We start from the raw sequence: 27,834 nt of genomic DNA on the forward strand, positions 1-27,834 counted from the left end.
GCAGGACCCTGAGGCGAGCCCTAGAGGGCGGGATGTTTGCGAACCGCCGGCAGGGGCTTCCGGTAGCGAGTAGCCGTGATTGGTGGAGGCCAGGACGGGGGGCGGGGCACCGGGAAATTCGAATGGGAGAGGCGGGCCAACGGAGGGAGCGGAATGGACGCGGGGGGTACCGCGCAGCTGAGGCGACGCGAGATGGCGGCGGCGATCTCAGGTACGCGAGCCCGGCCTGGGCAGGACGCCGAAGTCTGGAACCTGGTGGAGTAATGTGCCGGAGCCTGGTCCGGGTTCTGCGGGTTGTCGGGGAGAGGCCGAAATGGCGCGGGGGCGGGGAGGGGAGGGGAAGGTGGGAGTCTCGAGCTGGTCAGCGCACCTCGCTCTTCCCTTCTCACTTGTTTCCAGCCCTCCGTGCGGGTCAATTGACCGTGTTAAAACACCCAGTTCCGATATAGAGCTTTGTTTGAGCCTAGCGCACTTTTCCTCTGTGAGCTTCCAGTTTCTTTGTAGAATGGGGACAGTTACCCCATCTCGGGAGATTATGTGAGTAAGCGAGCGAAGAGTAGCTGACACTGACCATAGGGACCAGACGAAAGGAGCTGGATGCGCATTTTGCGAGGGGAGGGTTCTGTGTATGACGTGCTGTTTGGGTGAGCGGAGATCCCTGGGAGACGCTGGAGGGCAAGCCGAGGCACAGCAGCTGGGTGTGAGTTGACAGTATAAGATGTGCCCAGATCACAAATAGGGGGAATAAGGGACTGTTTCCTTTCGCTCTAGCCGTGGAAGTCGGTGCCATTTTAGGGTTGGAAAGGCTGTTGGGACATTACGAATCTTGTATGTTGTGAGTGTTTGTTTACAGATGTCTCTGCTCTCTTCCTGTCCACTGAATTCTGGTCGTTGATTTACGGTAGATGCCATAGTAATTGATTTGAGTCCCCTGCTGTTGGTCAGGCCCCGTGGAGAAACAAAGCTGTCTAGCGGAATGTCAAACACATGTTGAGCCCTTGCTAGGTGCCAGGCACAGTTGTAAGCACTTTGCGGTGATGAATCGTTTAATTGCTACACAATGCGATGAGGTGGTTGGTTGTTATTGTCCCTGTTTTACAGATGAGGAAACTGAGGCATAGATGGGTTAAATAGCTTGCTCGAAGTTAACACAACTAGTGAATATTGGGGTCTGAATTCTCACTCAGGCAGTCCTACTCTAGCGCCTCTGCTCTTAACCATTATGCCCAAGCACATGATACTCCTGCTTTCGGAGCACAGCCTCCCTCCCCTCACTTTTCCGACACCCACTGTGCCTGGTACATAGTAGATATGGTTAAAATGCTTGAATGAATATTGACCCTTCTCCCAGACAAGTTTATAATCTGTTTCAGTGGATAATCGTATAAATATATGCTATCATGAAAAGCAATGAGAGATATGTATAAACTGTGATAGAGAGTGTAAAATCTGAAGTAAGTAAACCCTTGGATATCCTGGGAGGACCTGATTAAGGGAAGTGATATTTGAAGTGGGTTTCAAGGGTCGGATAGGAGTTTATCAGGCCTCAGCTGGACGAAAAGACCACCGAGTGATTTATTTATGATGTATAAAGAGGCCAATGATGCTGTCCTTGGCTCAATTTCCTCATCAATAAAAGAGGAGTTAAACCAAATGAAGTTGGGGAATTGTGAGAGGGAGGAAATTAGAAGAAGTAAGTGCTAGCCTTGCCCAACCCTTAAAGTTGCTTTTATGACGAAAGGGATAGACTCTTGTACTATAAGCACTTGTATACGTGTGCCTCTCCTTTCCTTCTCCCTTGGGCTGTGAGCTTTGGGACAGGAATGGCAGGGAGCCATTTTTATGAAGAAAACAGGAAACAAGACAATGCTTTATGTTCATTCACCAAAAATTTGTTCAGCAAATATTCCTTGAGAACTACTCTGTGCCAGGCACTGGGGATATAAAGGTGACCAGAGTAAGACTTGTTGTCACCGAGTTCGCAGTCAGATGGAGCACAGAGACACATCTACAGTTACAGTGGGATGTCATGAGTGCTTGGATGGAGGAGCCAGAGAGCCATGGACACAACTTCATGGGAGAGTAATTTTACAAAAGAGGGTTTTTTAGAGGAAGTAAGGTGTATTTACCTCAGTCACATGGCGAGTGGTGGTGAGAAGGAAGATACTTCAGGGAGAGAGGATAGCATGTGCAAGGGCCCAGAGTTGTGAGAGAACTGGGCATGTTGTAGGAACTGTAGGGAGGTCATTGTGGCTGAGAGCTTATAGTGCAAGGGAGGAAGTGGGAAGAGAGCGACTGGAGGGGAGTGAAACTAGAGGAAGGAAGACCAGTGTGGGAGACTGTTGAGATGATGGTTGCCTTTGCGAAGATTGTGCAGTGGGGTAGAGAGAAGTGGAGTCCTCTAAAAAGGCAGAGTTGACAGACACTGAATAACTGATGTAGAAGGCGAGAAAGAAGCTGGAGTTAAGGAAGACTCCCGTCTTTGGGGTTGGTTCCATTCATTTACACTAGAGAGCATAGGAGGAGGACCAGGTGGCAAGAGAGATGGGGAAGGGTTCAGTTTGGGATAGGTGGGGTTTGAAGTACCTTACGACTTCAAGAGGAGGTGTAAGAGGAGGTGGGGGGGGGGGTGCAGAATGTTATTGGCATGTGTGTTTAGCATAGATGTGCTAAACACCCTATAATGCACAGGACAGCCTCACTACAAAGAATTATGTAGCCCAAAATATTAGGGCCAAAGTTAAGTGACCTCAGGCTAGAGAAAGGATAGAAGGAGCCTGGAAAAATATTTAAGATTGGCAGAAACTTAGAAGGAGTAAGCAGAGAGCTGTTCACCTTGGCCCTCTGGCATGGAAACTAGGGGAAAGTGTATTTTTCAAAGGAAGGCAGATCGAGGGTGTCCGATCTTACTGGGAAGTCAAATAGGTTGGGGACCAGGCATGTCCACTGGATTTAGCATTAGGGAGGTTGTTAGTGACCCTGCCGAATGGTGAGGGCTGAAGTGAATTGCTACCTGGAGGAGTGGGTAACAAGAGTAAATAAGTAAAAGTGTAATAACAACAACTACTATTTACTGAGCCCCTGATGCCACCCACTGTGCCAAACATTGTATGTACATTCTTTTTTTGACTTCTCACAATCTTATGATACTGTTATTTTATAAAGAGAAACTGAGGCTTGCAACAGTGAAGAAGGCTTCCTAAGCTCACACAGCTACTGGGTGGGTGGAACTTGTCTCTGACTCCAAGGCCCATGGGGATACAAAGATGAGCTGAGAAGGTCTGGGGACTCATACAATGAACTTCAGAGTTAGACCTTCATTTGAAGCTCTGTCACTAGGTAGCTGTTGACCACAGGCAAGTTAGCCAACCTCTCTATACTGAGGTTTCCACATTTGGAAAATGAAAGGTGAATAGAAAATAAAACACCAAGGCTTTTACCAATGTACCAAATGCCATTCTGAGCACTTTGACATGAATTACCTCATTTATTCCCTTAGCAACCCAGCGAGTACATATTTATTCCCATTTTACAATTGTGGAAACTGAGGCACAGGAATAGACCATTATGTACCCGTTTCCTTGTAAGTGGCAGTGCTGGGCTTTGAACCCAGGCTATCTTACCTTGAATAACGAACCTACTTATTGTGTGCTGGTTACTGTGTTGGTATTTTACATGTTACTTCTTTTAATTCTCATTAAGCCTCTCCGAGGCCCACCCCACCCCATTGTATAAACAAAGAAAACCAGAGCACCTGGATGTTAAGTCACTTGCCCAAGGTCACAAGCTAACAAGTGTTAGAGCTGGAATTGAAATTCAGCTCTGTCTGACCCAAGTACATCACCACAGACTTCCCCTTCCCCTTAAACTTCCTTAAATGTGTCTGTATCTGCCAACTTTCTCTGTTCTCCCCCAAACCCTGGGAAAGATAGGCAAGGAGAAGCCCCTGCACACATTTCTGACAAGTCAGTGAACCTCTCTGCACCTTAGTGTTCTCACCTGCATGGGTGCATCTGCAGGTTTCTCTTGACTTGTTACGGACTTTCAGGACTCCTGAGGATCGAGCGAAAACTAGATGCCCAAGTGCCTTGTAAACCATGGAATGAGAAGGGGTATTACTGGCTTCGTTTGTCAGATTAGGGAGCAGAAGCCCAGGTTTTGTAGGCCATCCGCTTATGGGCATGCCTTATGTGTAAGATTCTCAGCAAGGGTAGTCTGCCCACCTTTTCATCTTGCTGTTCCTGCATTGGTCACACATACCAGCCTCTTGCCTTCTCTGAGGCCTATGGCCCTGACAACCAGCTGTAACCACTAGAAAAAGGGAGAGAGTCAGAGATGCCAAGAACTTTCCCAATAGGCAATATGGCATCCTCACTGAAAGCAGATTTTTGGAGGCAAAGAGATCCAGGTTGGAATTCTGCTGTTAGCTGTGAGGTACTGTGTGGTATCCTCCACCATAAAATAGAGAAATGCCCTCCTCATGAGATATTTTTTAGCTCATTCAGTCCTCATGAAAATAAGGAGGCTATTTGTTGTTGTTAAATTTTTATTTTTTTTAAGTAGTCTCTATACCCACTGTGGGGTGCGAACTCACCACCCCAGGATCAAGAGTCTCATGCTCTACTGACTGAGCTAGCCAGGCACCCCAAACAGGCTTTTTTTTTTTTTTTTTTTTTTTTTTTTTTTTTTTTTTTTAAAGTAAGCTTCCCGCCTAGTGCAAAGCCCAACATGGGGCTTGAGCTTATGACCCTAAGATCAGGGCCTGAGCTGAGATCAAGAGTCAGATGACGACGAGCCACCCAGGCGCCCCCCTCAAAACAGGCTTTTTTAAAAAAGTTTTATCTTGTGTTTTCTGATAAAAATATTTATAATCTCTCTTTTTTTTAATGACTTAAATTTAATTATTGGAAGCAAACTAAACAGAAAGCTTACAACAGAGGAGGATTGCATGTTAATGCCTTTTGCAGACTGAGCTGGGGCAGAAAGGGACTGGGCTGCCTTTCAACCTCATCCCTTCCAAACAAAGGTGTCCATCCACAGTGTTACTTATTTTTTTAATGCAAACATTAGAGCATCACAGAACTGGGTAACAAAAGAAACCCACATAAGCTCCATCAAGAGAAAACCATCAGTTTTGTGTACGTAACACACATGTACAGGTAAGTGTGTGTTGTAAACCTCAGGTGAGAAATAGCACAGAAGAGTCAGGCAGTTCATTGACTGGTTTTGGGAGGGGCAAATGTCAACTCTTTTAATCCTTACAAGATGCTGGTCTACAACACCTTGGCAATCCAAAGCATGTCCTACCAGCAGCATCCACACCATCTGGCAGTTTGTTACAAATGCAGAATCTCAGGCATCATTCCAGGGACGGAAGTGAAATCTGCATTTTAACAAGAGCTTCCAGGTTACTTGTGTAAACATGACAATCTACTCCCCACTGGACTTATTTGTAGAGCAAGGAAAGAACTGGGCCAAGTTGGGGACACCCACAGTACAGCCAGGGTGGAAAGAGCTTCCCCGAAACGAGCTGTGGCCCCTGGCCCTCCCATGGTGTCCCCACGACCTTAGCCTCCAGTCCATCTTCCCTGCCCCTCTGTCAAGGTTATGTGGGTCTCTAGTCTACTTAAGATGCTGGGGTTTTGTTTTGTTTTCAGGCTGTGCTTACTCTTTCGAGGAGCAAAAAGACAAAATGTAGGCTATGAAACAAGGTGCGACAGCCACAAGGCCCCAGGTGTAAAATGCCGACGTGCTCAGGAGAGCTGCTGCACCTCCATAAGCCTCTTTGTTGGTAAAATGGCACTAAGAGGGGACACCATGGGACACCATGAAGATTAAAGTGTACCTGACATGTAGCCAGTGCTTACTGTTAATGTTTGCTAAGTACATGATATGGTTTGCAACCCCTGACCTGTATGTAGGTAATCTCTGTCCTCCAACCCCCACCGTACTCCTCCTGAGACCATGTATCTGATTCATCTTTGTCTTCCATCCTGCCCTTCTCTGCTCATCCTCACTAACAGAACACAGAGTCCCACCTCACCAGTTCTCCAGGGGGCCATGCTTTCACACCATCATGCTTTTGCATATGCCATTCCTTCTGCCTGGAATGCTGGGCAAGCTGCTATTCATCCGTCAGAGCTCAGCTCTATCAAGTAGCTCTTCCTGTGAGACTCCTACCGTTGCCTCTCTGCAAAGCCGGCTCCTGCAACTTCTGTGCTACCACCGTATTTCATGCCTAAAAACTTCCCTTCTCTCCTCTAGGAGCTGGTCGCTGTCGGCTAAGCAAGGTGGGGGCTGGCCGGCGCCCACCTCCAGCTCGGGTAAGGGTGGCCGTGAGGCTGCGACCATTTGTGGATGGGACAGCTGCAGCAGGTGAGCCCCCTTGTGTGCGGGGCCTGGACAGCTGTTCACTAGAGATTGCCAACTGGAGGAACCACCAGGAGACTCTCAAATACCAGTAAGGTTCAGGCCACTCTTCCCTCCTGTCCCTCTCCTCTCTCCTAGCTCACGTTATCACTTGCCCAGACAGTTTCTCAGACGTGCCTTTTTAGAATCTCCACCTTTCATAGCACAACTTTGTTCCCCACACCTTCGTTTGGGCTTTCAGAAATGTTCATAGGTGCCCACTTGTGACCAGTGTTCTGTAGGATACTTGGGGAAAGACTGGCAGCTGAACCAGATTTATATTACTATTCACAGTCTCATGGGGGAAATAGGCACAAAGTGGGGAAGGAGTAGCAAGGGTGACCAGGGGAGCCCCAGCTAGGATCGGGGAGGTGTGGGAAGGGTGGGAGGAACATAGACCAGCCAGCCAGCCCAGGCTGCAGCTGGATGTGACAGAAGCCATCCGGATTTGGGGACAGAACTCACAAGGGCAGCTACCTTAAAACCCCACTGGAGGTAGAAAGTTGAGACTTTTCGGCCTGTCGTTCTAGGCTAGGGGGTGGCAAACTACGGCCTGCAGGTCAAATCTGACCAGGAGTCTTTTTTTGTAATAAAAGCTTTATTGGAACAGAACCACACGTGTTCATTTGCATATGGTCCACGGCTGCTTTCTGACTATAATGACAGAGGTGAATAGCTGCAAAAGGAATCCTATGGCTCACCAAGCCTAAAATATTTATTAGCCGGCTCTTTACAGAAAAAGTTTGACAACCTCATTCTAGGCCCTTGGCAATTGGACTTGTTTCTTACCAGCCTCATTCCCCCCAACACAGGCTATACTCCACTTAAAATACTAATCTCTGCTGTGGCCTCAGCCACGGCTTCTCTACCGGAGTATAGAGAGTAGACTGCAGGTGAGTGGAGTCTCTCCGAGTCAGGAGCAGCATCCTCTGCGCCATCGTGGTGTACCAGTACTGCTTCCTATATACACTGTGTTGGGGGAAAGATCAGGAAGCCCTGCTCTTTCACACCATGCCTTCTCTGTGCTATTTTTTTTTAAGTTTTGTTAATGTTTATTTATTTTGACAGAGAAAACACGAGCGGGGAAGGGGCAAAGAGAGGAGAGAGAATCCCAAGCAGGCTCCCTCGCTGTCTGTGAGATCTCACGAACAGTGAAGATCATGACCTAAACCAAAATCAAGAGTTGGACACTTGACTGACTGAGCCACCCAGGCACCCCTGTGTGCTCTTTTTGATACGTGGAATATCTTTCTCCTCTGTCTCTGGCAAAATCCTCTTTGCTCAAGCAGACTCACTTATTCTTTCTAGTGTGTCCTCCTCTTCATTTCCTGAATCACAACAAAGGATGGGTATCTTTCTATCCCACCAGACTACAGAACTCCCAAGATCAGGGCATCAGATTCATCTCTTTATTTCTAACACCAGTACAGAGACAGGAACAGGACAGGTGTTCAGTGGGTGCTTTCTAAGGTCTTTATGCAAGAAAAGGGATAGAGACTCTTTTAAATCCGTGGCTAGTATTACCCTGTAAGTCTGGGTGAGAATGGAACCCTCCACTAATTCCCTCCATTTTTCCTGCCTGCAGGTTTGATGCCTTCTATGGAGAGAGGAGCTCTCAGCAGGACATCTATGCGGGATCAGTGCAGCCCATCCTGAGGCACTTGCTGGAAGGGCAGAATGCCAGTGTGCTTGCCTATGGACCCACAGGGGCAGGTGAGGGAGCCAGATAGGGAATAGCCATGGGTCAGAAAGGGCTTCAGAGTGGGGAGGAAGATCTCACAGCGATCTCCACTCTTTCCCCAGGGAAGACGCACACAATGCTGGGCAGCCCAGAGCAACCTGGAGTGATTCCCCGGGCTCTCATGGACCTCCTACAGCTCACAAGGGAGGAGGGCGGCGAGGGCCGGCCATGGGCTCTCTCTGTCACTATGTCCTACTTAGAGATCTACCAGGAAAAGGTGAGCACCCCCCCCCCCGCCCCCCACTCTGGTTGGGGAGGGAAGAGACAAAAGTCAGAATAAGATCCAGTTCTTAAGCATGAAGCTCTGCTCTAGCAAGGAGGCAAGACCCGGAAAAACAGGTTGAGGTAGCAGATGGTACAACTCTGACAGCCCAGCAGAGAAAAGGAGACTGGTGCCCAGGAAGTAAGTGGCCTGTGTCTGCAGAACTCGCCCTACCTCTCACTGCTCCAATAGGTATTAGACCTCTTGGACCCTGCATCAGGAGACCTGGTGATCCGAGAAGATTGTCGAGGAAACATCCTGATTCCGGGCCTCACACAGAAGCCCATCACTAGCTTTGCTGATTTTGAGCGGCACTTCCTGCCAGCCAGTAGAAACCGGACTGTAGGAGCCACCCGGCTCAACCAGCGCTCCTCCCGCAGTCATGCTGTGCTCCTGGTTAAGGTGAGGCCCGCCGACAGGGTGAGGACCCGGGAAGCCCCTAGAACCTGAACTAAGTTGGGGGTCCTTGCTCTTAACTCCAGGTGGATCAGCGGGAACGTCTGGCCCCATTCCGCCAGCGGGAGGGTAAACTCTACCTGATTGACTTGGCTGGTTCAGAGGACAACCGGCGTACGGGTAACAAGGGTCTGCGGTTGAAGGAAAGTGGAGCTATCAACTCGTCCCTGTTTGTACTGGGCAAGGTGGTGGATGCGCTGAACCAGGGCCTCCCTCGTGTACCTTACCGGGACAGCAAGCTCACTCGCCTGTTGCAGGTCAGGCCACCCACCTCAGGGTGAAAAGGGGCTGGAGAAGGAGGTTCTTAGGTGTGCTGGGAGGGTGGGGAACAGCAGTCAAGAAATGAAAACGTTGGGGGATGCCTGGGTGGCTCAGTTGGTTGAGCCTCCAGCTCTTGATCTCACACTTCCTGGGATCGAGCCCTGCTGACAACAGCAGAACCTGCTTGGGATTCTCTCTCTCCCTCTCTCTCTGCCCCTGCCCTGCTTGCACTCTCTCTCTCTCAAAATAAATAAATAAACATTAAAAAAAAAAAAAAAAACCAGAAATGTGGGGTTTCTGATCTGCCTATCCTGCCCATCCCCATCCCTCAGGATTCTCTGGGTGGCTCAGCCCACAGCATCCTCATTGCCAACATTGCCCCCGAGAGACGTTTCTACCTAGATACAGTCTCTGCGCTCAACTTTGCTGCCAGGTCCAAGGAGGTGATCAATCGTCCTTTTACCAACGAGAGTCTGCAGCTTCGTGGTGAGGACTGGGGTTGGCAAGAGTGGAAAAGCCAGATCTGGACAGCTGGGGAGTTTGCGGACTCTGCCAAGCATCAGCATAGAGGCTAACCGCTACCCCCCCCCCCCCCCCGCCCCACATCTTTCCTAGTCTTGGCACCCATTAAACTGTCTCAGAAAGAACTGGTAGGCCCATCAGAGGCAAAGAGAGCCCGAGGCCCTGAGGAAGAGGAGATTGGGAGTCCTGAGCCCACAGCAGCTCCAGCCTCTGCCTCTCAGAAACTCAGGTGAGCGGAGTGGGAGGGGCCTTGGGTATATTCCCTGTTCTGTTGTGTCTGGGTTGGGTGCAGGGCAGTAGTGGGTTTAGCCTGTGAACTTGTTCCTCATTGAATTCACCCCAAATCCTACTCTACCGAATTCACTGAAGTGCTAAGGTCAATCTCTGTCCTTGGTGCTGCTGCCCGGGGCCTGAAGGAAGCCTCCTCCTTGAGTTCCTAGCCCCTCCCTTTCCATTTTCCAATCCCTTTAGGCAGTCAGCAAAACCTCACATTTGGGGGCAGCTCTTTCTGGTTCAAGAAGTAATCTAGATCAGGTCTTTCAGGTCTAGAGGATAAGTGCAAAGCAGAGAGACAAGGAGGAGGTGAAGAGCCATGTGTCCCTGAGACCTCTCAGTCTGTGCGTTAGAGTCCAGCATCTCCAGGACCCTACAAGGAGCCCGTTGCTATCTAACTTTGCTTCTAACCTCAGTCCAGAGTCACTGAGTCCCTCCCTTCTGTGTGTATGGCGAGTCTCCCTAGTTCTGATGGCCCCAGCTCATGGCCCAGTATGCTTGAATCCTTAGGTCACTGCTGTTTAGTGGTCTAGCTTTCTGTGTCTGGCCACCTGGCCCCCCCTAATAATTCTAGGGAGCCAGCTGCAGTTTTTACTTTGCCCAGTTTCTACCCAAGCCCAAGTACAGTCTCTCTAAACTGTAAGTCTAAAGACTAGTGAATAGGGGTGGCCAGAGGTCAAGGATTAGTACATCCTCTGCCCTGGGGAGGCTGCTGTAGTTGAGGATGGATGGCATATAGCAACAGGTGCTTGCTTGCTTAGAACTCCATGTCAGTTTTGTCTCTCTCAAGCTATTTGTCAGCAGAAATGTACACCCCTGCACATGTGAATAGGCAAAGCTCAGAGATGGGGCACATCAGACCTATTCAGACCTTGACCTCGGGCTCTAAAGGAAAGAAGACTAGAACGTCAGTATATGATGGAGGGTAGGTAGTACAGGGTGCAGTAAGGAAAGAGGAGCTGCTTCTGTGAGAGCCAGGAAGGAAGAAATGACTTCTGGTATTCACTCATATTTTCTGATCCTGCTCTTCCTAGGCACTTGCACACAAAGAACAGGGCAGTCCCTGTCCTTGAGGAGCTAGTTCACAGCATAGGAAAGAAGATATACAATCAAGCTGGGTTTTACGGGAAAGGTGATATCAAATTGACTTTTGAATGATAATTGTGAGGGGAAAACTTCCAGGCAGAAGGAACAAATGTTAGGCATTATGCTCAGATTAAGTCAGGACTCAGCTCAAATATGCCTTTCCTACTGCCCATGGGAAGAAGGCTTGGCATTTGAGGTCTGCAGTGGCTTTCAAAGCCCTGCTGAGGATGACTTCCTTTGTGAACCTTTCCCCACATGCTCCTCCAATAAAGGCACACAGCCCTTGCTGTCACCTTATCACAGTCTCTTCTTCCCCATTAGACTGTGAGTGCCTATAGGGCAGGGAGTGTCTTAGAGCCTGAACACCTACAACTCAAGTGTTCATTAAATACTTGTTCTCATCGGATCTCCTAGCATCCCTGAGAGGTTACCTGGGCAAGTAGTGATTGATCCTCACTCACTTAATGAAGACACTGCACCCAGAGAGTCTGAATGACTTGCTCAGGGTTGCCCAGCAACTTAATAGCAGAATCTGGAATCACAGAATACACCAATTTAAGGCATAATGAAGGGAATCCTGCTGTGGAGAGGGCGATAAGAGGAGAGGTGGGTGCGGAGTAACCTTTGTCTGCTCAGCCCCCTACAGAAGCTGAGCAGCATGGACCCAGCTGTGCTGGAGCGCCTCCTCAGCTTGGACCGTCTCTTGGGCTCCCAGGGGAGCCAAGGAACCCATGGGCTGAACACCCCGAGGCGAGAGCGGATGGTGCTCATGAAGACCATGGAAGAGAAGGATTTGGAGATTGAGGTAAGTGTTGGGCAGGTGGGGGCTGGGATTCCTACTGGCCTTGAGAAGCAATCTGAGGATCTTCAAATAGGGAAGGACACTGAAAGGCTGGACCAGCATCCGATTTCTACCTAACCGGGAATCCCTGTTCTTCAGCTTCGGCTTGAATGTCCTTAATGTGACTGGACTTTGAAAATAATTGATCAGCTGTGAGGAGGTGAGGGGGGTGGAAATCCAGGTAAAAGGAACAATAGAAGAGACTGTCATTTTGTAACACCAGCTCAAATTAAGTTAGGACTTTTGAACGGTCTTTCCCTTCAGTGTTTCACAAAGGGGCCCATTCCACCTCTGAGCATCCCTGATCATTAGAAAGCCCTTAATTACCGTGGGCTCCAGTTGTCTCCTGGTAGCTTCTCTCCTTGGTCCTTGCCCTGCCTGCTAGGGCGTCAGAGCCCTGTACTCACTTTCCTAATCCACTGCTATTCAAGCTGCCTGAAAGTTGTTGGTTCTAGGTGACATGTCCCTTGATCCTTTCCAATAGAGGCTGAAGATGAAGCAAAAAGAACTGGAAGCCAAGGTTTTGGCTCAGGAGGCTGTAGACCCAAAGGATAAAGAAAACTCCTCTCCTGCAGTGCTCCGACCGCTTGCACGCCGCACAGTCACAGTAGCTAAGCCCCTCAAAAAGGCTGTGGTGATGCCCCTGCAACTGAGTAAGTGTGGCGGTGGGGACCAGGAGGGCCAGATAACAGCTCTTGGAAAGGGAAGAGGTGTTTGGAGCAGCTTTCATCATGCCATTTGTGTGCTCCCACTATGTTGCAACCCCAGGGAGGGGTGAGGACTGTCTGAAACAGAGCTTGAGTGTTCTGTTCTCAGGCATTTAGTATGTTAACTAACATACAGACTAACAACAGACTACTTTCCAATACAAGAAAGGTCACATGGAAACAACAAAAGAAGAGGTTAATTTGGGATGGAGGGGACCGACCCAAGGAATCAGAAATGGGAGAACCAAGTGGCCACCAGGGAGGGTGAGAAGAAGTAGCCTCTGCCATGATTCTGGTTCACAATTCTTGCCTTCAGTTCAGGAGCAGGCGGCATCCCCAAATGCTGAGATCCATATCCTGAAGAAGAAAGGCCGGAAGAGAAAGGTGAGAGCAGCTGGAGGCTTCGGCTACACTTAGAGCGGAAAAGGGTGGGTGGTAAGCTCTAGTGAGAAGAGCACTGGCCATGGAGTCAAAACACGTACCAGCAATTTACAAGTTATTTATCCTCTGAATATGGAGATACCTCATAGGGCACTTAGGACGAAATACAGTATGTACCTAGCGGAGAGCGTGTCCAACACCTGTTACTCCCCTTTCTTCTTGATGGCTCTCACCCTCAGTCAGTAGCTACTTGATAGGTACATTGGGTAGCCTGAGTCCCACTCTCTACCAACTTAAGAGCCCACTTAGGGAAACATGACCTAAGCATTCAAGAAATGAAACAACACTGAAAAAATATCTAAAAACTGAGATGATATGTTGGGGGCATGGGTATCATTTATCACGTGCCTTCTGTGTTCCTCCCTAGGAGTGAAAGATGATTTTTGGAGATGATGCAGATTTACGAGCTTACTATGTGCTTTGTCCTCAGCAACAGTCCCCACTCTTTCACAAATCAGATAAAATGAGAATCAGCCCAAAGAGTGACCGGGGAGGAGGGTTTTTGGACAAACACTTGAAGGAAAGAGAGGCTAGGAAGGGCGGGGAGGTAGCTGCTGTTAGGTTCCTATCCTTGGCAGAGGAGTCTAAAGCAGTTTGCTGCCACAGGCTGAATAGCAAACTCTGTTTCTGTCACTCACCTCCCCCTGCCTCATAGCTGGAGTCCCTGGATGCCTCAGAGCCAGAGGAGAAGGCTGAGGACTGCTGGGAGCTACAGATCAGCCCAGAGCTACTGGCCCATGGGCGCCAAAAAATACTAGATTTGCTGAATGAAGGCTCAGCCCGGGATCTGCGCAGCCTGCAACGCATTGGCCAGAAGAAGGCCCAGCTCATCGTGGGCTGGAGGGAGCTCCACGGCCCCTTCAGCCAGGTAACGAACGGCCCCGCGAGGGTGGCCTGGAATGGGGGGCGGCAGAGAAGCGCGGCAACCCCCCTCCTCCCCTGCCCCTTCCTATCGCTGCTGTCCTGCCAGGTGGAGGACCTGGAACGCGTGGAGGGCATATCCGGGAAACAGATGGAGTCATTCCTGAAGGTGAGCCCACGGCCTGGCCCCCTCCTCTCCCTGGCCTGTGCCCCGCCCCCAGCTCTAACGCTGCTCTCCTCTTCCCTCCTGTGTTGCAGGCGAACATCTTGGGTCTCGCCGCGTGTCATCGCTGCGACACCTCCTGACTGCAGGCTCCTTTCCTCACTTGGCCATTTTTTTTTTAATTCTCGTATAACCGCGTGTCGTGTAAATACAGTTTTTACTCTGGTGCTTCAGCCTGATTCTTGGGACTACGGGGGTGGGGCCAGGGGTATAATTGCCCTTGGGATGGGCCACAAGCTCCGCCGCGTAACCTCTTTCGGCGCCATCTTTGGGAAGAGCAAGCAGGAAAGAAGCGGGGCAGGATTGTAAATAAACCGCTGGAATGGGGGAGAGGGGAAGGACGGTGGCCGACAGGAATCAAAACACTAACGCAAAAGCCCCAGGACGACGACCGTTAGGCGGGCGCGCGCTTCGTGTTTAGCCCCGCCCCATCCGTACCCCCGGCGCGCGCTCCCCTGTTCTCCCGCTCAGCGACGACAGCGGTTTTATGCGCGTGCGCGCGAAATAACGGCCGCTGGCGGAGGGAGGAGGGGGGTGGAATCTTTGAAGGGGGGGGAAGAGAGAAGCCGCCCTGTCTCCCGCGCGCCCACCACCTGCGCCATCGTCAGCCAATCAGCGGCCGTCTCAGGGGTCTCGCGCTTGGGGCGACTCGGGCTGCTGGGTGGCTCCCCCGTCCCTCCTCCCGCCAAGAGTCCCTCTCGTACCTCCCCCCTCCCGCTGGCCTCGCGCGCGCTCGCGCTCGCGCCCGCTCCAGCCTCTTGTGTGTCCTCGCGCCCCCCGCCCGCCCTCCCCGCGCGCAGTGTGCTCCGCTCCCCCCACCCTCCTCCTCCTTCCCCCCTCCCGCCCGCCCCGCGCGCCTCCTCCCTGGGTTCCCCCTCCCCCACCGCCGCCTCCTCCTCCTCCCGCCCCAGGGTGAGCTCGAGCCACCTCCCTCCCTCCCTCCGCCATGGATCCCGGCAACTGGAGCAGCTTCATCTTCCAGGTAACAACCCCCTCCCCCCGCCCCCCCACCCCCCCTTCCCACACCCCCTCCCGCCCGCCCTCCCTCCCGTCCCACCCCCCCTCCGCGCGCCCGGTGCGCGCGCAGCTGTCCCCCTCCCTCCCTCGCGCCCTCCCCCGCCCTCCCCGAGGCGCCGGCTGGGCGCGCGCGCGGCGGGGGCCGAGGCTGCTCCCTCGCTCCCCCCACCCCGCCCCGCCAGGCTCCAACCGCCGCCGCCGCCGCCGCCGCCGCCGCCGCCCGGGCCCCCGCCCCCTGCCCCCGGCCCCCGGCCCCGCGGGGCCTCCCGCCCCCACCCAGGGGGCGTCGCCGCCGCCGTCGCCGCCGCGCTCCGCGGCCCGCCAGGCGCCCTCCTTCCCTCCCTCCCGCCGGCCGGGGTGCGCGGGCGGCGGGGCGGCCCGCGGGCCATGCGTTCGGCGCGGCCCAGCCCGGCCGGCCGGGGGCGGCGCCCCGAGCCCGGGCCCCGCGCGGCCCGCGCCCCCGGCCCCCGCTGAGCCCCGGGGGCCCCGCCGTGGCCGAGGCCATGTTCCCCGTGTTCCCTTGCACGCTGCTGGCCCCCCCCTTCCCCGTGCTGGGCCTGGACTCCCGGGGGGTGGGCGGCCTCATGAACTCCTTCCCGCCACCTCAGGGTCACGCCCAGAACCCCCTGCAGGTCGGGGCTGAGCTCCAGTCCCGCTTCTTTGCCTCCCAGGGCTGCGCCCAGAGTCCATTCCAGGTGAGTAGGGGCCGGCCGTGGCGGGCCGGGCCGGGAGGGCGCCGACCCGCGGCCGCGGCCCACACGGCGCCTTGTCTTCGCAGGCCGCGCCGGCGCCCCCACCCACGCCCCAGCCCCCGGCGGCCGAGCCCCTCCAGGTGGACTTGCTCCCGGTTCTCGCCGCCGCCCAGGAGTCGGCCGCCGCCGCGGCCGCCGCCGCAGCTGCCGCCGCCGCCGCCGCCGTCGCTGCTGCGCCCCCGGCCCCGGCCGCCGCCTCCACAGTGGACACAGCGGCTCTGAAGCAGCCGCCGGCGCCCCCGCCGCCGCCCCCGCCGGTGTCGGCGCCCGCTGCCGAGGCCGCGCCCCCTGTCTCTGCCGCCACCATCGCCGCAGCCGCGGCCACCGCCGTCGTAGCCCCAACCTCGACGGTCGCCGTGGCCCCGGTCGCATCTGCCTTGGAGAAGAAAACAAAGAGCAAGGGGCCCTACATCTGCGCCCTGTGCGCCAAGGAGTTCAAGAACGGCTACAACCTCCGGAGGCACGAGGCCATCCACACGGGAGCCAAGGCCGGTCGGGTCCCCTCGGGTGCTATGAAGATGCCCACCATGGTGCCCCTGAGCCTCCTGAGCGTGCCCCAGCTGAGCGGAGCCGGCGGGGGAGGGGGAGAAGCGGGTGCGGGCGGCGGAGCGGCCGCCGTGGCCGCGGGTGGCGTGGTGACCACGACCGCCTCGGGAAAGCGCATCCGGAAGAACCACGCCTGTGAGATGTGCGGCAAGGCCTTCCGCGACGTCTACCACCTGAACCGACACAAGCTGTCGCACTCGGACGAGAAGCCCTACCAGTGCCCGGTGTGCCAGCAGCGCTTCAAGCGCAAGGACCGCATGAGCTACCACGTGCGCTCACATGACGGCGCTGTGCACAAGCCCTACAACTGCTCCCACTGTGGCAAGAGCTTCTCCCGGTGTGCACGGGGCCTCGGCCGCCCACTGGGCGGGTGGGGAGGGAGGGACGGCTACGGAGGTGGCCTGGCCTTGGCTGGCGGGGAGGGAGGAGGTTTCTGAGGACGGAGACCGGGAGCCACTCCCCGGGAGGAGGGAGGAAAGCCTCTCCTGGTTACCAGGGAGCAGGGGGTGGTACTTAGCCAAGGAGGTGGGTCCTCCGGTTGTAAGAAAGCTTCGCGTGGGAGGAGGACCAGCCCGCCCTGCGTCAGGGGGAGGGATTTCCTGCCGCGCCAGCGCTCCGAAGCCTTGGGCTTGGGCGAAAAGGCAGGGATCTTTGGAAAGGCCGGTCGTGCTAAGTTGGGTAGAATTGGGGGCGCGTCCGCTCCCCAGGCCCCTAACCCCAACCCCAACGTGTTCCCAGGCCGGATCACCTCAACAGTCACGTCAGACAAGTGCACTCAACAGAACGGCCCTTCAAATGTGAGGTAGGAAGCCCGCCGCCTCCTGTCCCGGTTTTCATGATTTTGATCCTCATTGTAGCTGTCTGAGCTCAGCCTCTCAGACCCCCTTTTTCTCTCTCTTCTTTTTGCTTTTTCACTCCATTTTCTCATCTCTTCTTCAAGACCCTGTCATCTCACTCCCATTTCCTACAGATCAAAGATCCCCAAGGCTCTGATTCCTTTAACCTCTTGCCCCCCTCTCCCCACTCCCCAAAGCTTTAACTCTCCTGACACCCCCCACGCCCCTCCCCCCTTCCCCAGAAATGTGAGGCAGCTTTTGCTACGAAGGATCGACTGCGGGCGCACACAGTACGACACGAGGAGAAGGTGCCATGTCATGTGTGTGGCAAGATGCTGAGCTCGGCTTATATTTCGGACCACATGAAGGTGCACAGCCAGGGCCCTCACCATGTCTGTGAGCTCTGCAACAAAGGTACATGCTGAAGGATGCTGGGAGGGCCAGGGACAATGGGTAGGGGACAAAGCCAGAGGCCCTTCCACAGACGTGGGTTAAAGGTGTTGTAGTCCAGAGCTCATGGCATCTAGAGCCCTTTAGGAAGCAAATGGAACAACATCAGGAGGACTGAACCTCATTAAGTTTTGAGAGGTGTTGACTGGAGGAGATGACCTACCCGGAAGAGTCAGTCTCTGGGGGTGGGTAGGGAGGGTGGGAGCAGGACTCACTGCCGTGGGGAAGGAGTGGTCAAGAGCCAGTTCCCAAGGGTTGGAAGCCAGGATTTCAGCTGTGTGGCCACATGTTCTGCTCTTCGGCTCCTGGGGCAAGCAGAGCGCGTTGGCAGGGGTTTAACAAGCTCGCGCCCTGCCCCAGGAGCAGAAAAAGCTGCTTTTAAACAGATTCACATATTCACGGAGTAATTGGGCTGAGACTGTATGGGGCCCTGGAGGGAGGGGACACAGCCGTCTCTGCTGAGGGTCAACTCTTCAAGTGGCTAGGAATCAGTGCGCTGTCATCCCGGAAGAGGTCCCCCAGCCACGGAGAATAGGCTCTGTGGGCACCAAGGCTAGGAAGCTGACACCACTCAACCAGGCCCCAAACTTAGGGAGGGAATGTGCCCCACCAGCCCCAACAGAGTAGCTGGCCCCAGGCTACCAAGGATATGGTGGGAGGAGGACAGGGCCATCTGAGCAGGGCGTCCCCAGCCTAGGAGAACAGCCCCGTCTCTGGGGTCTCCACCTGGCTGACCCCCCATCCCCCATCCCAATCCACCCCCCCCCCCCCCCAATAGGCTTCACCACAGCAGCATACCTGCGCATCCACGCGGTGAAGGACCACGGGCTCCAGGCCCCGCGGGCTGACCGCATCCTGTGCAAGCTGTGCAGCGTGCACTGCAAGACCCCTGCCCAGCTGGCCGGCCACATGCAGACCCATCTGGGGGGGGCCGCCCCCCCTGTCCCGGGAGACGCCCCCCAGCCACAGCCCACCTGCTGAGGGGGACCCCCGCACCCACCAGGCAAGGCGTGGGGCATGGCTGGGGGGGGTGGGATGGGTTGTGTGGGACGAGGGGGCTCAAAGGGCCCAATAGGGGATCTCAGGAAGGCCAGGGATGCCCATCCATCACTGAAGTTAGGGAGACTTCTGGGGACAGGGAAGGCCCTTCAGGACAACTGGGTAAGGATGCAGGCGGAGGCCTCTGGGGACCAAACAGGAAGTGAGCAACGGCTGTGTCCCAGGGGAGGGAGTCTGGGAATGAGTCTGGGGCAGGGGGCGAGGCTCTTGCCTTTCAGATTGTACTGTGATCTCCTGGTGTTTCTCGCTGTGCAGGTACCGGTGAGGTCTGTCCTATGGCGGCGGCGGCGGCGGCAGCTGCAGCGGCGGCGGCGGCAGCAGCGGTGGCAGCTCCCCCGACAGCTGTGGGCTCCCTCTCGGGGGCCGAGGGGGTGCCCGTGAGCTCTCAGCCACTTCCCTCTCAGCCCTGGTGAGCTCCAGGTTGGTGGCGGGGAGAGCGGAAAGTGGAGGAAAGTCCCTTGGTACCGTCTCCTCTTCCCCTCTCTTCCCACCAACTCCTCACTACTTCCCCACCAACCAAGGAGCCTCCAGAAGGAAAGGAGGAAGAGATGTTTCTTAGGGGAATTCGCTAGGTTTTAACGATTTGTTTCTCCTGCTCCTCTCTTCTCCCTGTCAGACCTGACCCCACACAAACACCTGTCCCCTCGGTTGTGTTGAAGCTCCCTGGACAGTGGGCAGGGGTGGCAGAGGACAGGAGTGGCCACTGCCCTCACCCCCTCTCCTCTCTGTAACCCCCTGCCCTGCCCTTCCAGGGATCTGTGAGCCTTCTCCTTGATGGTCCTTGCTCTCCTCCTTCCATCTCCCCCCACCCCCCACTACTGTCTGCTGCCCCTCCCTGGGGAGTTGGTGCTTTTTTTTTTTTTTTTTTTTTTTTTTTTTTCAGGGGGAGGGAGGAGAGGAAGGAGGGGAATCAAAGATTCTGTCCCGGAGGGGAAAAGGTGAGATTGGAGAAGGGGCAGAAGCAGGGAAGGCAACGGTAGTACCTTCATAAGGTGGGGTTGTTTAGGGTCAGGCCCTAAACATTGTCCTACTTAGAATCTGTCGGGGAAAACACGTCAAGGGGAGCAAAAGAAGGAGCCACTAGGGCCAGAGGCAGGATAAGAGATGGAATTTTAGGGTGCCAGGGTAAACGGGGGGATCCAGGGACTAGAGGTGCTTCCTGGGGGTGGGGGGAATGCAGTCACAGTGTCTCCCCCGTCCCTCTTCCACCCCAGCTCCAGCCCTGGCCTTTTCTTTTCATCCCTCTCCCCCAAGACAGAAGCTGTGGCCCTGGCCATGTCATCGTGTTCCTGTGTCCCCTGCATGTTCCCCACCCTTCATCCCCTCCTTTTGCGCGGACCCCATTACAATAAATTTTAAATAAAAACCTGTCTCTGACTCTGGATTGGATGAATTGCTCTCACCAAGCCCTCTGTCCCCACCCCCAAGGAGTTTCTTCCCCGCCGGGTGTCAGTCCCAGCCTTGCTCTCGACCCAGCGTGGCTCTGGGGCGCTGGCTCCTCCCTCACCGGAGGCAGCACCAGTGGCTGCAGTCCAGATCCAGGGTGGGGCCGAGGCTCCAGTGACTCGAGAGCAGGTTCCAGGACTCCCAGGTCTCCGGGGAATACCCAATCTGGGCAGGCCCAGAATAGCCACTGGAGGTTTGAAGACGCCTGGGTTAGAAACCCAAACAGTTACCAGACAGAAATGCTGCTCTCCCCCCATCCACACCCCGTGCCTGCTGCTGAGACCCCCGCCGAATACCTGCACACCCTCAAGGCCCTAAGAGGTGACGGCGGGTGGTGGAGTTGCAGAAAGGACGGGGGAAGTCAGCCCCGGGACTGGGAGCAGTGAGGGCGAGAAGAAAAACCGCACTGCTCCCCACCTGTCCCTTTCACCCTAGGCGTGGCCCATTCTGCGTTTGCGGGCTCCGCGGCCCCAGCCCCCTCCCTGTTCCAGACTGCCCCTGCAGCCTCTGCCCTGGAATTCCCTTCTGAGTCCTGCTCCAGGGGCCCTGGAGCCTTCCAGCGCCCATTTCTGCTGCTGCTTCCTCGAGGGTAGAGGGACTTCCTGTACTGCAGGCTCCCCTCTCTTAAAACCCCACCCTGTTCCTCCTGAGCAGCCTCCCTAAGTTTTGCCTCATCTCCCTTCCCCTCTTTCTGCTTGTTGGGGTGCCACCACCGGGTCCCGCCTGTCTCACAGGTCCCGTCTCCTCGCAGACCCCTCTTGGTTTCCCCCGGCCCCCTGCCTCTGCCAGGACCCCCGGTGACCGTTGGCGGGAGGGGCCCGGGGCTTGGGAAGGGGGCACCCCCAGGAGGCGCGCGTGGGAAGGGGTAGGGAGGGGGCGCGAGTGGTTACCCGGCCGGTTGCCCGGGTAACGCGGGGCCTGGCACGCGTGGCTCCCTGGGGCTGGCCGGGAGGGGCGGGAGGCGAGCTAGGGGCGGGGGCGGTGCGCGGCGGCAGCGGAGCGTAGGGGAGGGGACCTGAGAGGAGCGAGAGGAGGGGACGAGCAGAGGGGAGGGGAGACCCGCCGCCTCCCTCCCTCTCTCGCTGACTCGCTCCCTCCCGGGCTGCGGCTGCTGCAACGGGGCGGCGGTGGCGGCAGCAGCGGGAGCAGTCTAGAAGCCGGCGTCGAGGTGAGACGGGGATGGACAGAGGCTGCGGGTAGGAGTGCGCGGACAGACGGCGGACGCCGGGAGGGCTGCACCGGAATGCGGGCGTCTGGCGGACTGGCTGGTGGTGCTGGGCGCGCCACGCCGATGGGAGGAGGAGGCGCCGGTTCCCCGGGGGTTGAGGGAATCCCTGAGAGAGGGGCTGAGAAGGGGCGCAGAGGAAATGCCCAGGTCCCCCAGGGAGGGGCGGGGGCGTCTGCGCCCCAGACGCGCAGTGAGAAAACTGCACCGGCGGGGCACCCAGGGAGGAGGGGAGGATGCAGAGGGAGTGGAATGTGAGTATCGGTCCTCTGCCCAGTGTGCCTGTCGGAGTGTTACGAGCGTCTGCACAGCTTGTTGATTTCGGGGTGCTGGGGCATCTGCTAGGATCTGAGAGTCTGGCTCTTAACGGGTGGACCCAGGAAGAGACCATGGGGAGGGTCCTGTTTTCAAAAGGGTTAATCTCCCCGGGGCTCTCCCAGCAGAAGACTTTGAGCAGAGCAGTCCTCCCCAGGGATGTCCCACCCTAAGGCAAAGGAAACCCCAACTTTTCTTCTTCTCCCCAGAGGCAGCCCAGGGCTGGCCCTAAGACAGGAGCATAGCCCTCTTGGGCTGCAGTGCCGAGAGCCACCGCTTTCCTCACACCAAACCTGTCTCCTCCTCTTCCAGGACTGCTGCTGTCTCTGCTGCTCCATCCACTCCATTGAGGTCCTCTCCTCTCTCCCCTCTCAAGATGGCAGCCAGCAGCTCTGAGGTCTCGGAGATGAAGGTGATAGAAGAGGGTCCCCAAACCCAAGGAGAAGGGCCTGGCCATTCTGAAGCCGAAACTGGCCCTCTCCAGGTCCCAGCTGGGGTCCCAGATGAGCCAGAGGCCCTGCAGCCCGGCCCAGACGACACTGGGGCCCCTGTGGACTCAGAAACCAAAGCTGGACTGGCTCCAGAAACCACAGAGACCCTAACTGGGGCCCCAGGAACAGCCCAGGCCAGAGACCTCAGCTCAAGTCCAGGAGGGGAATCAAATGCCAACCCCAGCCCCAAAGAAGCACGCCAAGAGCCGGCACCCAAACCAGAAGCAAATAAAGAGGCCACTGCAGACCAGGGGTCTGATCTGGGGTCTACAGCCCCACTTGAGCCAGCCTCAGAGTCTGCTCCTCAGCTGGACACCCAGTCAGACCCTCAGCCAGACTGCCAGCCAGATTCCCAGCCCACCCCCAAGTCAGCTCTTCAGCCAGAGCCCCCTACCCAGGAGGACCCCACCCCTGAGGTCCTGACTGAGAGTGTGGGGGAAAAGCAAGAAAATGGGGCAGTGGTTCCCCTGCAGGCTGGCGATGGGGAAGAGGGCCCAGCCCCTCAGCCTCACTCGCCACCCTCAACAAAAACCCACCCAGCCAATGGGGCTCCTCCCCGCGTGCTGCAGCAGCTGGTTGAGGAGGATCGACTAGGAAGGGCTCACAGTGGGCATCCAGGATCTCCCAGAGGTAGCCTGAGCCGCCACCCCAGCTCCCAGCTGGCAGGGTCTGGGGTGGAGGGGGGTGAAGGCACCCAGAAACCTCGGGACTACATCATCCTCGCCATCCTGTCCTGCTTCTGCCCCATGTGGCCTGTCAACATCGTGGCCTTCGCTTATGCTGTCATGGTGAGCCCCATGGGACCCTGGCCCAGGCCTGCTGTGGCTCCCAGCTTCCTGCCAGCACCTGGACAGAACCCCGGGAGTAGCCTTGTCTTCCCCTCTCCTCTCTGCATGGATCTCACTTCCCAATTATGGGGATTTTCCCGGCCTCTCCCTAGGACTTTACCGTCTGAGCCACCACTGCCCTACCCCGTCAGGTGGGAGGGATGCCAAGACGTGTTTCACACCACCTTGCTGACCTGTGCCCTCCTCCCCCTGCCTCCCCAACCCTCTTTCCTCCTTTAACCACTGTCCACGGGGCCCGCCTGTCTCCTCTGGACAACTCTTTCACCTGATCCCTGCTGGGCTGCCTTCTGACCTGGGCCATGGTGCCCCACCCCTCACCCTAACCCCAGTCCCGGAACAGCCTGCAGCAGGGGGACGTGGATGGGGCCCAGCGTCTGGGCCGCGTGGCAAAGCTCTTAAGCATCGTGGCGCTGGTAGGGGGGGTCCTCATCATCATCGCCTCCTGCGTCATCAACTTAGGCGGTGAGTGGGGGTCTGGGACAGGCTGGGAGGAATGGAAGGGTTGGCAAGGGCAGCTTTACTAACCCCTACCCCTGCTCTCTCCTGTCTGTCCTCCCTACTTCTCCTTTGTCTCTCCTTGTCTCCCCCTCCCCCCCCCCCCCCACTGTCTCTGTCTGTCCCTCCCTCTCCTCTCCCACAGTGTATAAGTGAGGGGCTCTGCCCCGCATTCCAAGATTTTTCTTCCTGTTGGGAGCTGCCTTGGGCCCATCCTCCCCTGGGGGAAGCCCAATCGATGGCCCAGGCCCGCACCCATAGGGACCAAGGGAGCCTGAGCGGCCTTGTTTACAGCCAGCTTCTTTCCTGCTCCTGCATCCTGCCAGGCTCCTGTGCCAACCGTAGGCCTCTCTTCTTCCTGCACTGTTTCCAACCTCCCTGCACTTCTGCCTGCATCCTCTCCAGCCTCTTGGCCTCCCTATCCCTGCACTTCTGGAAACCTCCCTGCACTTCTGGAAATCTCCCTGAAGGTCTCACAAACTCTCTCTGCTCTCACCCTCCCTGCACTCCTCCCAACTTCCCGAATTCCCTGCACCTCAGCCCCAGTGTCCCTCTTTCAACTTTCACTGTCGTGGCATATTTCTCCATTCCTTTCTTCCTTCTCCCCGGTATCATCTCTCCTTCCCCTTTCACACCTTCTTCCCCCTTCCTGCCTCATCTCCCCTCAGCATTTCTTCCTCCCCTCAGGATCCTTTCCTCTTCCCTCTTGCCACCGTTTTCTCTGCAAAAACTCCAGCACGTAGGTCAGGCTGGGGGAGGGGAGCGGTATCAGGGGAGGGCTCCCCAGCCTGGGTTCCGACTATTTTCTGCTGGGCCCACCCAGGTCCTGACGCCCCCGGGGCGCCTCTGGGTCGCAGAGCTGGCAAGCCAGGCCTTGTCTGGGGACTTGTGCAGGGTGTCGTGCACTGTTGCTAGCTCTGTTCTGAACACGCACCTGCGAGGAGGAAGGGGCGTGGCTGTTGACCCTCTCCGGTCAGCCCGAGTTGACCTGCCCCACCTGGGCTTTTTAACCCGGTCAGCGAGTTTCTTAAAGGCGTCGGGACTGGGGTCATTCACGTGCTTTGTAGCGAAAGAACCCCGAAATAGATCCAAAGCTCCCAGATGCAGGGAGCAAATGAGGGGCGGGAAGCTCTATAATTATTTTCCAAGAGGACGAGAGAGGTTTGTTGCACGCGACAGTCCGCTAGGGAGGCGGGGACCGAGCTATGACGCTGTTTGGAGTTGGCGGGTTTTGTTTTCTTAAAAAAAAAAAAAAAAAAAAAAAAAAAAAAAAAAAAAAGGCGTGGGGGAACACTAAAAGTCTTTAAAAAAAAAAAAGATACATCAAACAGATTCTCCCTCTTTGTATGCCGGATGCTGCATGAGTCTGAAACACCAATAAACGGAGACTGCATGAGACTCGCCTCTAAGCCTCAGTTGGTCCTTACGTCTGTCCGCCGCCGCCGGGGCCCGTGGCACGGCCCTCTTTCGGGCAGAACCTACTGGGTGGTGTGCGCATGCGACGACCCGGTGGCCATCTTTACTGTGGGCCGAAGCCAATTGTGCCCGAGCCTACCTGCGCATGTGCAATCCTCCCCTTGCTTTCCTTTTCCAAGTAGCTTTGGCTAGAGCGGAGCCTTCCGCGCCATCTCTGTGCGCCTGCGTACTGTGACCCTGCGCAGCCCGGGAGGCGGGTCTTAGCTCCAGGTGCGTACGGCGGCTGAAGTGGCGGAACTGCGAGGTGTGGGGAGAGGGCGTCGGATCCAGGTGTGGAGAGGGGCGGTGTGAAGGCGTAAAGAGCGGCTCCGCCCCTCTCTGGCCCGGAAAGTGGTTCCGGTGATCCCTGGGAATCTTGGAGTACCGGATCTGGATCCGTGGGGCGGGGTCCTCGGAGGGGACTCAGCGCCCCCTCCTGGGAACCGGCGGCCTCGTCGCAGGGACCGTTGTTGGAGCCTGATTGGTTGCAGAGACAATCCCTAAACTCCTGGGCAGCCCAATCCCTTGGGGGAGGGGGACGGGAGGCCCCCCCCCAGCCCCCCCTCCCCCCTCCCGGCTTACTACTCCTGCATCCCCTATCATCGCAAGGCCCCTCCCCTAGTAGCCTATGTCCCTTGTTCGGGGTCATGGCGACATTTCGGCCACCACGGCGGCGCCTCTGTCTGAAGAAGGGGAAGTGACCTCTGGCCTCCAAGCTCTGGCCGTGGAGGATACCGGAGGCCCCTCTGCTTCGGCCAATAAAGCCGAAGAAGAGGGGGAAGGAGGCCGGGAGGAGACGGAGCATGAGGGGTCCGGGGCTGAGGAGGTGCAGGGAGAAGCCCCCAGTGCTGACGGGGAAGAGCAGACCAAGGGAGAATCCGAAGACTGGTACGTGCCCTGCAGTGATGAGGAGGTGGAGCTGCCCGCGGATGGGCAGGCCTGGATGCCTCCCCCCTCCGAAATCCAGCGGCTCTATGAACTTCTGGCTGCCCACGGTACCCTGGAGCTTCGGGCTGAGATCCTGCCCCGCCGGCCACCGACGCCTGAGGCCCAGAGTGAAGAGGAGAGATCCGATGAGGAGCCTGAGCCCAAAGAGGAGGAAGAGGAAAAGTGAGGGCACACCCTTACACCTTGTTCCTGGGGCTTGCTTCCTTTGATGCCCGGAGGAAATTGGGAGGGGAGGTGGGACCCTGGAGCATGGAAAGTGTTGGCACAGAAGGGGGGGGTGGTGGGAAGACCGTCAGGGTGGGGTATTTGGGGAGACCACCCTCACCCTTCACCCTCTGTCCACCTCTCCCAGACCACACATGCCTACAGAATTTGACTTTGATGATGAGCCAATGACACCAAAGGACTCCCTGATTGACCGGAGACGCACCCCAGGTACAGACAAGGGGGGCGGGGGGGGGGGGGTGAAGAGCCTCTACTCCCACTGACCTAAAAAGTGACTGCCTAAAAGAGGCTTATGCTTGGTGCCTTGGTTGCTACACAACTTGTAGCTGCAGGAACGAGCATTTCACCCAGTGGTGACCTCCTTCCGGCTTGGATAGATACCTTATCTTCCTTTACGAAACTTTCACGAATAATTCTATAATGGTCCCCATTCCTTTTATCTGTCTCCCTAAAAGTTCAGGTCTTTCTGGTAATTCATTATTATCTAGATCCTCATCCCTCTACTACCGCGTACATCTCCTAATCTGACCCAATTTAACACCCCATGTGCCTTCCTAGAATTTACCCTTAGAACCATTCTTGATTTTCTTTCTCTTACCCCAACATTCAAGCCAGCAGCAAGTTCTGTTAGCTCTCTACCTCCATGTTTCCAAGTTCATCTGCTACTCTCCGCCTCCAATACCACACCCACATCCAAGCCATTATTTCTCTTGCCTGGATATTTGCAGTGGCTCCTAACTGGTCTCCCTGCTTCCATTCTCAGCAACTAGAACAATCCTATTAAAATATAAATCACATCACTACTCTGTTTAAAATTCTCCAAAGGATCCCATCACTGGAGGAAAGAGCATGTCAAGAGAGAATCCATACACTGCAACTCCCCTCCCCTGTCCCCCTCCCCCCAACTCTGCCACTCCCTGGGTCACCAAGGCTTCCAAGGACATTTCCACTTAAACGGAGAGATCCAAGCCACTCCTCATGACTTTGGCCTGTGAGTCGATTCTTTGGGCACATCTTTCAGTCTCCTCCCCCAGCTTTCTATCCTCTTCTTTGAACAGGCCTCCCTGCTCCTGCCTGGGGCCTTTGTACTTGTCCTTCCCCTGCCTGGATACCCTTCCCTGGTCCGCACGTTACTGGCCCCTTCTCATGGTTCAGACCTTCACTGCTTACCCCATCTGAGGCCGAGCCCTAAACCTCAGAACCTCCATGACAGAGGCCTGGAATTCTCTATGTTTAATGAGCTCCGCAAGTAATTAATTAGCATCCGGACAGGTCTGGTGCACACTGTTTCCCATCCACATTTCTTACCTTACTTTTCTCTAGGGAGCTCAGCCCGGAGCCAGAAACGGGAGGCTCGCCTGGACAAGGTCCTCTCAGACATGAAGCGGCACAAAAAGCTGGAGGAACAGATCCTTCGCACTGGCAGGGACCTCTTCAGCCTGGACTCCGAGGACCCCAGCCCCGCCAGCCCCCCACTCCGGTCCTCAGGGAGTACTCTCTTCCCGCGGCAGCGGAAATACTGACTGCCGCTCCTTCCGCCACCTTTAGGATGCAGGGTGTACACGTCCTGGGACCTGGGCCCTCCCTCCCTAACCCAGGGCACTGGGGAAGAGGACAGAGACTCCCAAGCTCCCAACACCGCAC

The 27,834-nt window shown here is 56.0% G+C and overlaps 5 protein-coding genes across 15 annotated transcripts; 4 read left to right on the forward strand and 1 right to left on the reverse strand.

The window, feature by feature from the left end:
• The first annotated feature begins 115 nt into the window (after nt 1-115).
• KIF22 (kinesin family member 22) lies at nt 116-14,250 on the forward strand. Of its 2 annotated transcripts, none has more exons than XM_053894531.1 (14): nt 116-211; nt 6,265-6,460; nt 7,994-8,121; nt 8,212-8,366; nt 8,604-8,813; nt 8,894-9,124; nt 9,461-9,614; nt 9,744-9,879; nt 11,646-11,814; nt 12,335-12,503; nt 12,874-12,941; nt 13,654-13,866; nt 13,969-14,028; nt 14,118-14,250. In XM_053894531.1, exons 1-14 carry the CDS (start codon nt 154-156, stop codon nt 14,163-14,165), a joined length of 1,995 nt encoding a protein of 664 aa, XP_053750506.1. In that variant the 5' UTR covers nt 116-153; the 3' UTR covers nt 14,166-14,250. The 2 variants fall into 2 exon arrangements, with proteins under 2 accessions (XP_053750506.1, XP_053750507.1); XM_053894532.1 differs by lacking the exon at nt 116-211 and adding an exon at nt 5,653-5,921.
• On the reverse strand, nt 12,653-22,041 carry LOC109259017 (potassium/sodium hyperpolarization-activated cyclic nucleotide-gated channel 4). Of its 3 annotated transcripts, none has more exons than XM_053894538.1 (4): nt 21,079-22,041; nt 18,482-20,393; nt 17,899-17,988; nt 12,653-13,361 (listed from the first exon to the last, which is right to left on the reverse strand). In XM_053894538.1, the coding sequence occupies exons 1-2, from the start codon at nt 21,802-21,804 to the stop codon at nt 20,142-20,144; spliced, it is 978 nt and encodes a 325-aa protein (XP_053750513.1). In that variant the 5' UTR covers nt 21,805-22,041; the 3' UTR covers nt 12,653-13,361; nt 17,899-17,988; nt 18,482-20,141. The 3 variants fall into 3 exon arrangements, 2 of the variants coding, with proteins under 2 accessions (XP_053750513.1, XP_053750512.1); XR_008419375.1 differs by lacking the exons at nt 12,653-13,361; nt 21,079-22,041 and adding exons at nt 17,550-17,764; nt 20,485-21,007; XM_053894537.1 differs by lacking the exon at nt 12,653-13,361 and adding an exon at nt 17,550-17,764.
• MAZ (MYC associated zinc finger protein) lies at nt 14,952-20,112 on the forward strand. Of its 5 annotated transcripts, none has more exons than XM_053894534.1 (6): nt 14,952-15,064; nt 15,708-15,794; nt 15,878-16,734; nt 17,136-17,199; nt 17,476-17,647; nt 18,462-18,664. In XM_053894534.1, exons 1-6 carry the CDS (start codon nt 15,029-15,031, stop codon nt 18,662-18,664), a joined length of 1,419 nt encoding a protein of 472 aa, XP_053750509.1. In that variant the 5' UTR covers nt 14,952-15,028. The 5 variants fall into 5 exon arrangements, with proteins under 5 accessions (XP_053750509.1, XP_053750510.1, XP_019291840.2 ...); XM_053894535.1 differs by lacking the exon at nt 18,462-18,664 and adding an exon at nt 18,998-20,112 and having other exon boundaries at nt 14,955-15,064; XM_053894533.1 differs by lacking the exon at nt 14,952-15,064 and having other exon boundaries at nt 15,294-15,794.
• On the forward strand, nt 21,279-26,032 carry PRRT2 (proline rich transmembrane protein 2). Of its 4 annotated transcripts, XM_019436281.2 has the most exons (5): nt 21,279-21,384; nt 22,041-23,007; nt 23,397-23,529; nt 25,161-25,248; nt 25,921-26,032. In XM_019436281.2, the coding sequence occupies exons 1-4, from the start codon at nt 21,368-21,370 to the stop codon at nt 25,211-25,213; spliced, it is 1,170 nt and encodes a 389-aa protein (XP_019291826.1). In that variant the 5' UTR covers nt 21,279-21,367; the 3' UTR covers nt 25,214-25,248; nt 25,921-26,032. The 4 variants fall into 4 exon arrangements, with proteins under 4 accessions (XP_019291826.1, XP_019291827.1, XP_053750511.1 ...); XM_019436282.2 differs by lacking the exons at nt 25,161-25,248; nt 25,921-26,032 and adding an exon at nt 23,708-24,965; XM_053894536.1 differs by lacking the exons at nt 25,161-25,248; nt 25,921-26,032 and having other exon boundaries at nt 23,397-23,701.
• PAGR1 (PAXIP1 associated glutamate rich protein 1) lies at nt 25,262-27,803 on the forward strand. Its single transcript, XM_019436283.2, has 3 exons — nt 25,262-26,127; nt 26,318-26,400; nt 27,514-27,803. The coding sequence occupies exons 1-3, from the start codon at nt 25,646-25,648 to the stop codon at nt 27,711-27,713; spliced, it is 765 nt and encodes a 254-aa protein (XP_019291828.1). The 5' UTR covers nt 25,262-25,645; the 3' UTR covers nt 27,714-27,803.
• Nucleotides 27,804-27,834: the final 31 nt, after the last annotated feature.

This window comes from Panthera pardus, unplaced genomic scaffold, assembly GCF_024362965.1.
Source record: "Panthera pardus isolate Hobbes unplaced genomic scaffold, ASM2436296v1 HiC_scaffold_5, whole genome shotgun sequence".
In the NCBI taxonomy this organism is placed as follows: domain Eukaryota; kingdom Metazoa; phylum Chordata; class Mammalia; order Carnivora; family Felidae; genus Panthera; species Panthera pardus.

Excerpts from the sequence above, each read along its gene's own strand:
- PAGR1 (XM_019436283.2), top strand. The coding sequence starts at position 25,646 with ATGTCCCTTGTTCGGGGTCATGGCGACATTTCGGCCACCACGGCGGCG. Across the intron at positions 26,128-26,317 it reads AAAGAGGAGGAAGAGGAAAA|ACCACACATGCCTACAGAAT; the intron begins GTGAGGGCACAC and ends CACCTCTCCCAG. Across the intron at positions 26,401-27,513 it reads TGACCGGAGACGCACCCCAG|GGAGCTCAGCCCGGAGCCAG; the intron begins GTACAGACAAGG and ends ACTTTTCTCTAG.
- KIF22 (XM_053894532.1), top strand. The coding sequence starts at position 5,828 with ATGAAGATTAAAGTGTACCTGACATGTAGCCAGTGCTTACTGTTAATG. Across the intron at positions 8,367-8,603 it reads TAGAGATCTACCAGGAAAAG|GTATTAGACCTCTTGGACCC; the intron begins GTGAGCACCCCC and ends CTGCTCCAATAG. Across the intron at positions 14,029-14,117 it reads AGATGGAGTCATTCCTGAAG|GCGAACATCTTGGGTCTCGC; the intron begins GTGAGCCCACGG and ends CCTGTGTTGCAG.
- LOC109259017 (XM_053894538.1), bottom strand. The coding sequence starts at position 21,804 with ATGGTCTCTTCCTGGGTCCACCCGTTAAGAGCCAGACTCTCAGATCCT. Across the intron at positions 20,394-21,078 it reads TTACCCGGGCAACCGGCCGG|GCGTCTTCAAACCTCCAGTG; the intron begins GTAACCACTCGC and ends TTTCTAACCCAG.
- MAZ (XM_053894533.1), top strand. The coding sequence starts at position 15,603 with ATGTTCCCCGTGTTCCCTTGCACGCTGCTGGCCCCCCCCTTCCCCGTG. Across the intron at positions 15,795-15,877 it reads GCGCCCAGAGTCCATTCCAG|GCCGCGCCGGCGCCCCCACC; the intron begins GTGAGTAGGGGC and ends TTGTCTTCGCAG. Across the intron at positions 17,648-18,461 it reads CTGTGAGCTCTGCAACAAAG|GCTTCACCACAGCAGCATAC; the intron begins GTACATGCTGAA and ends CCCCCCCAATAG.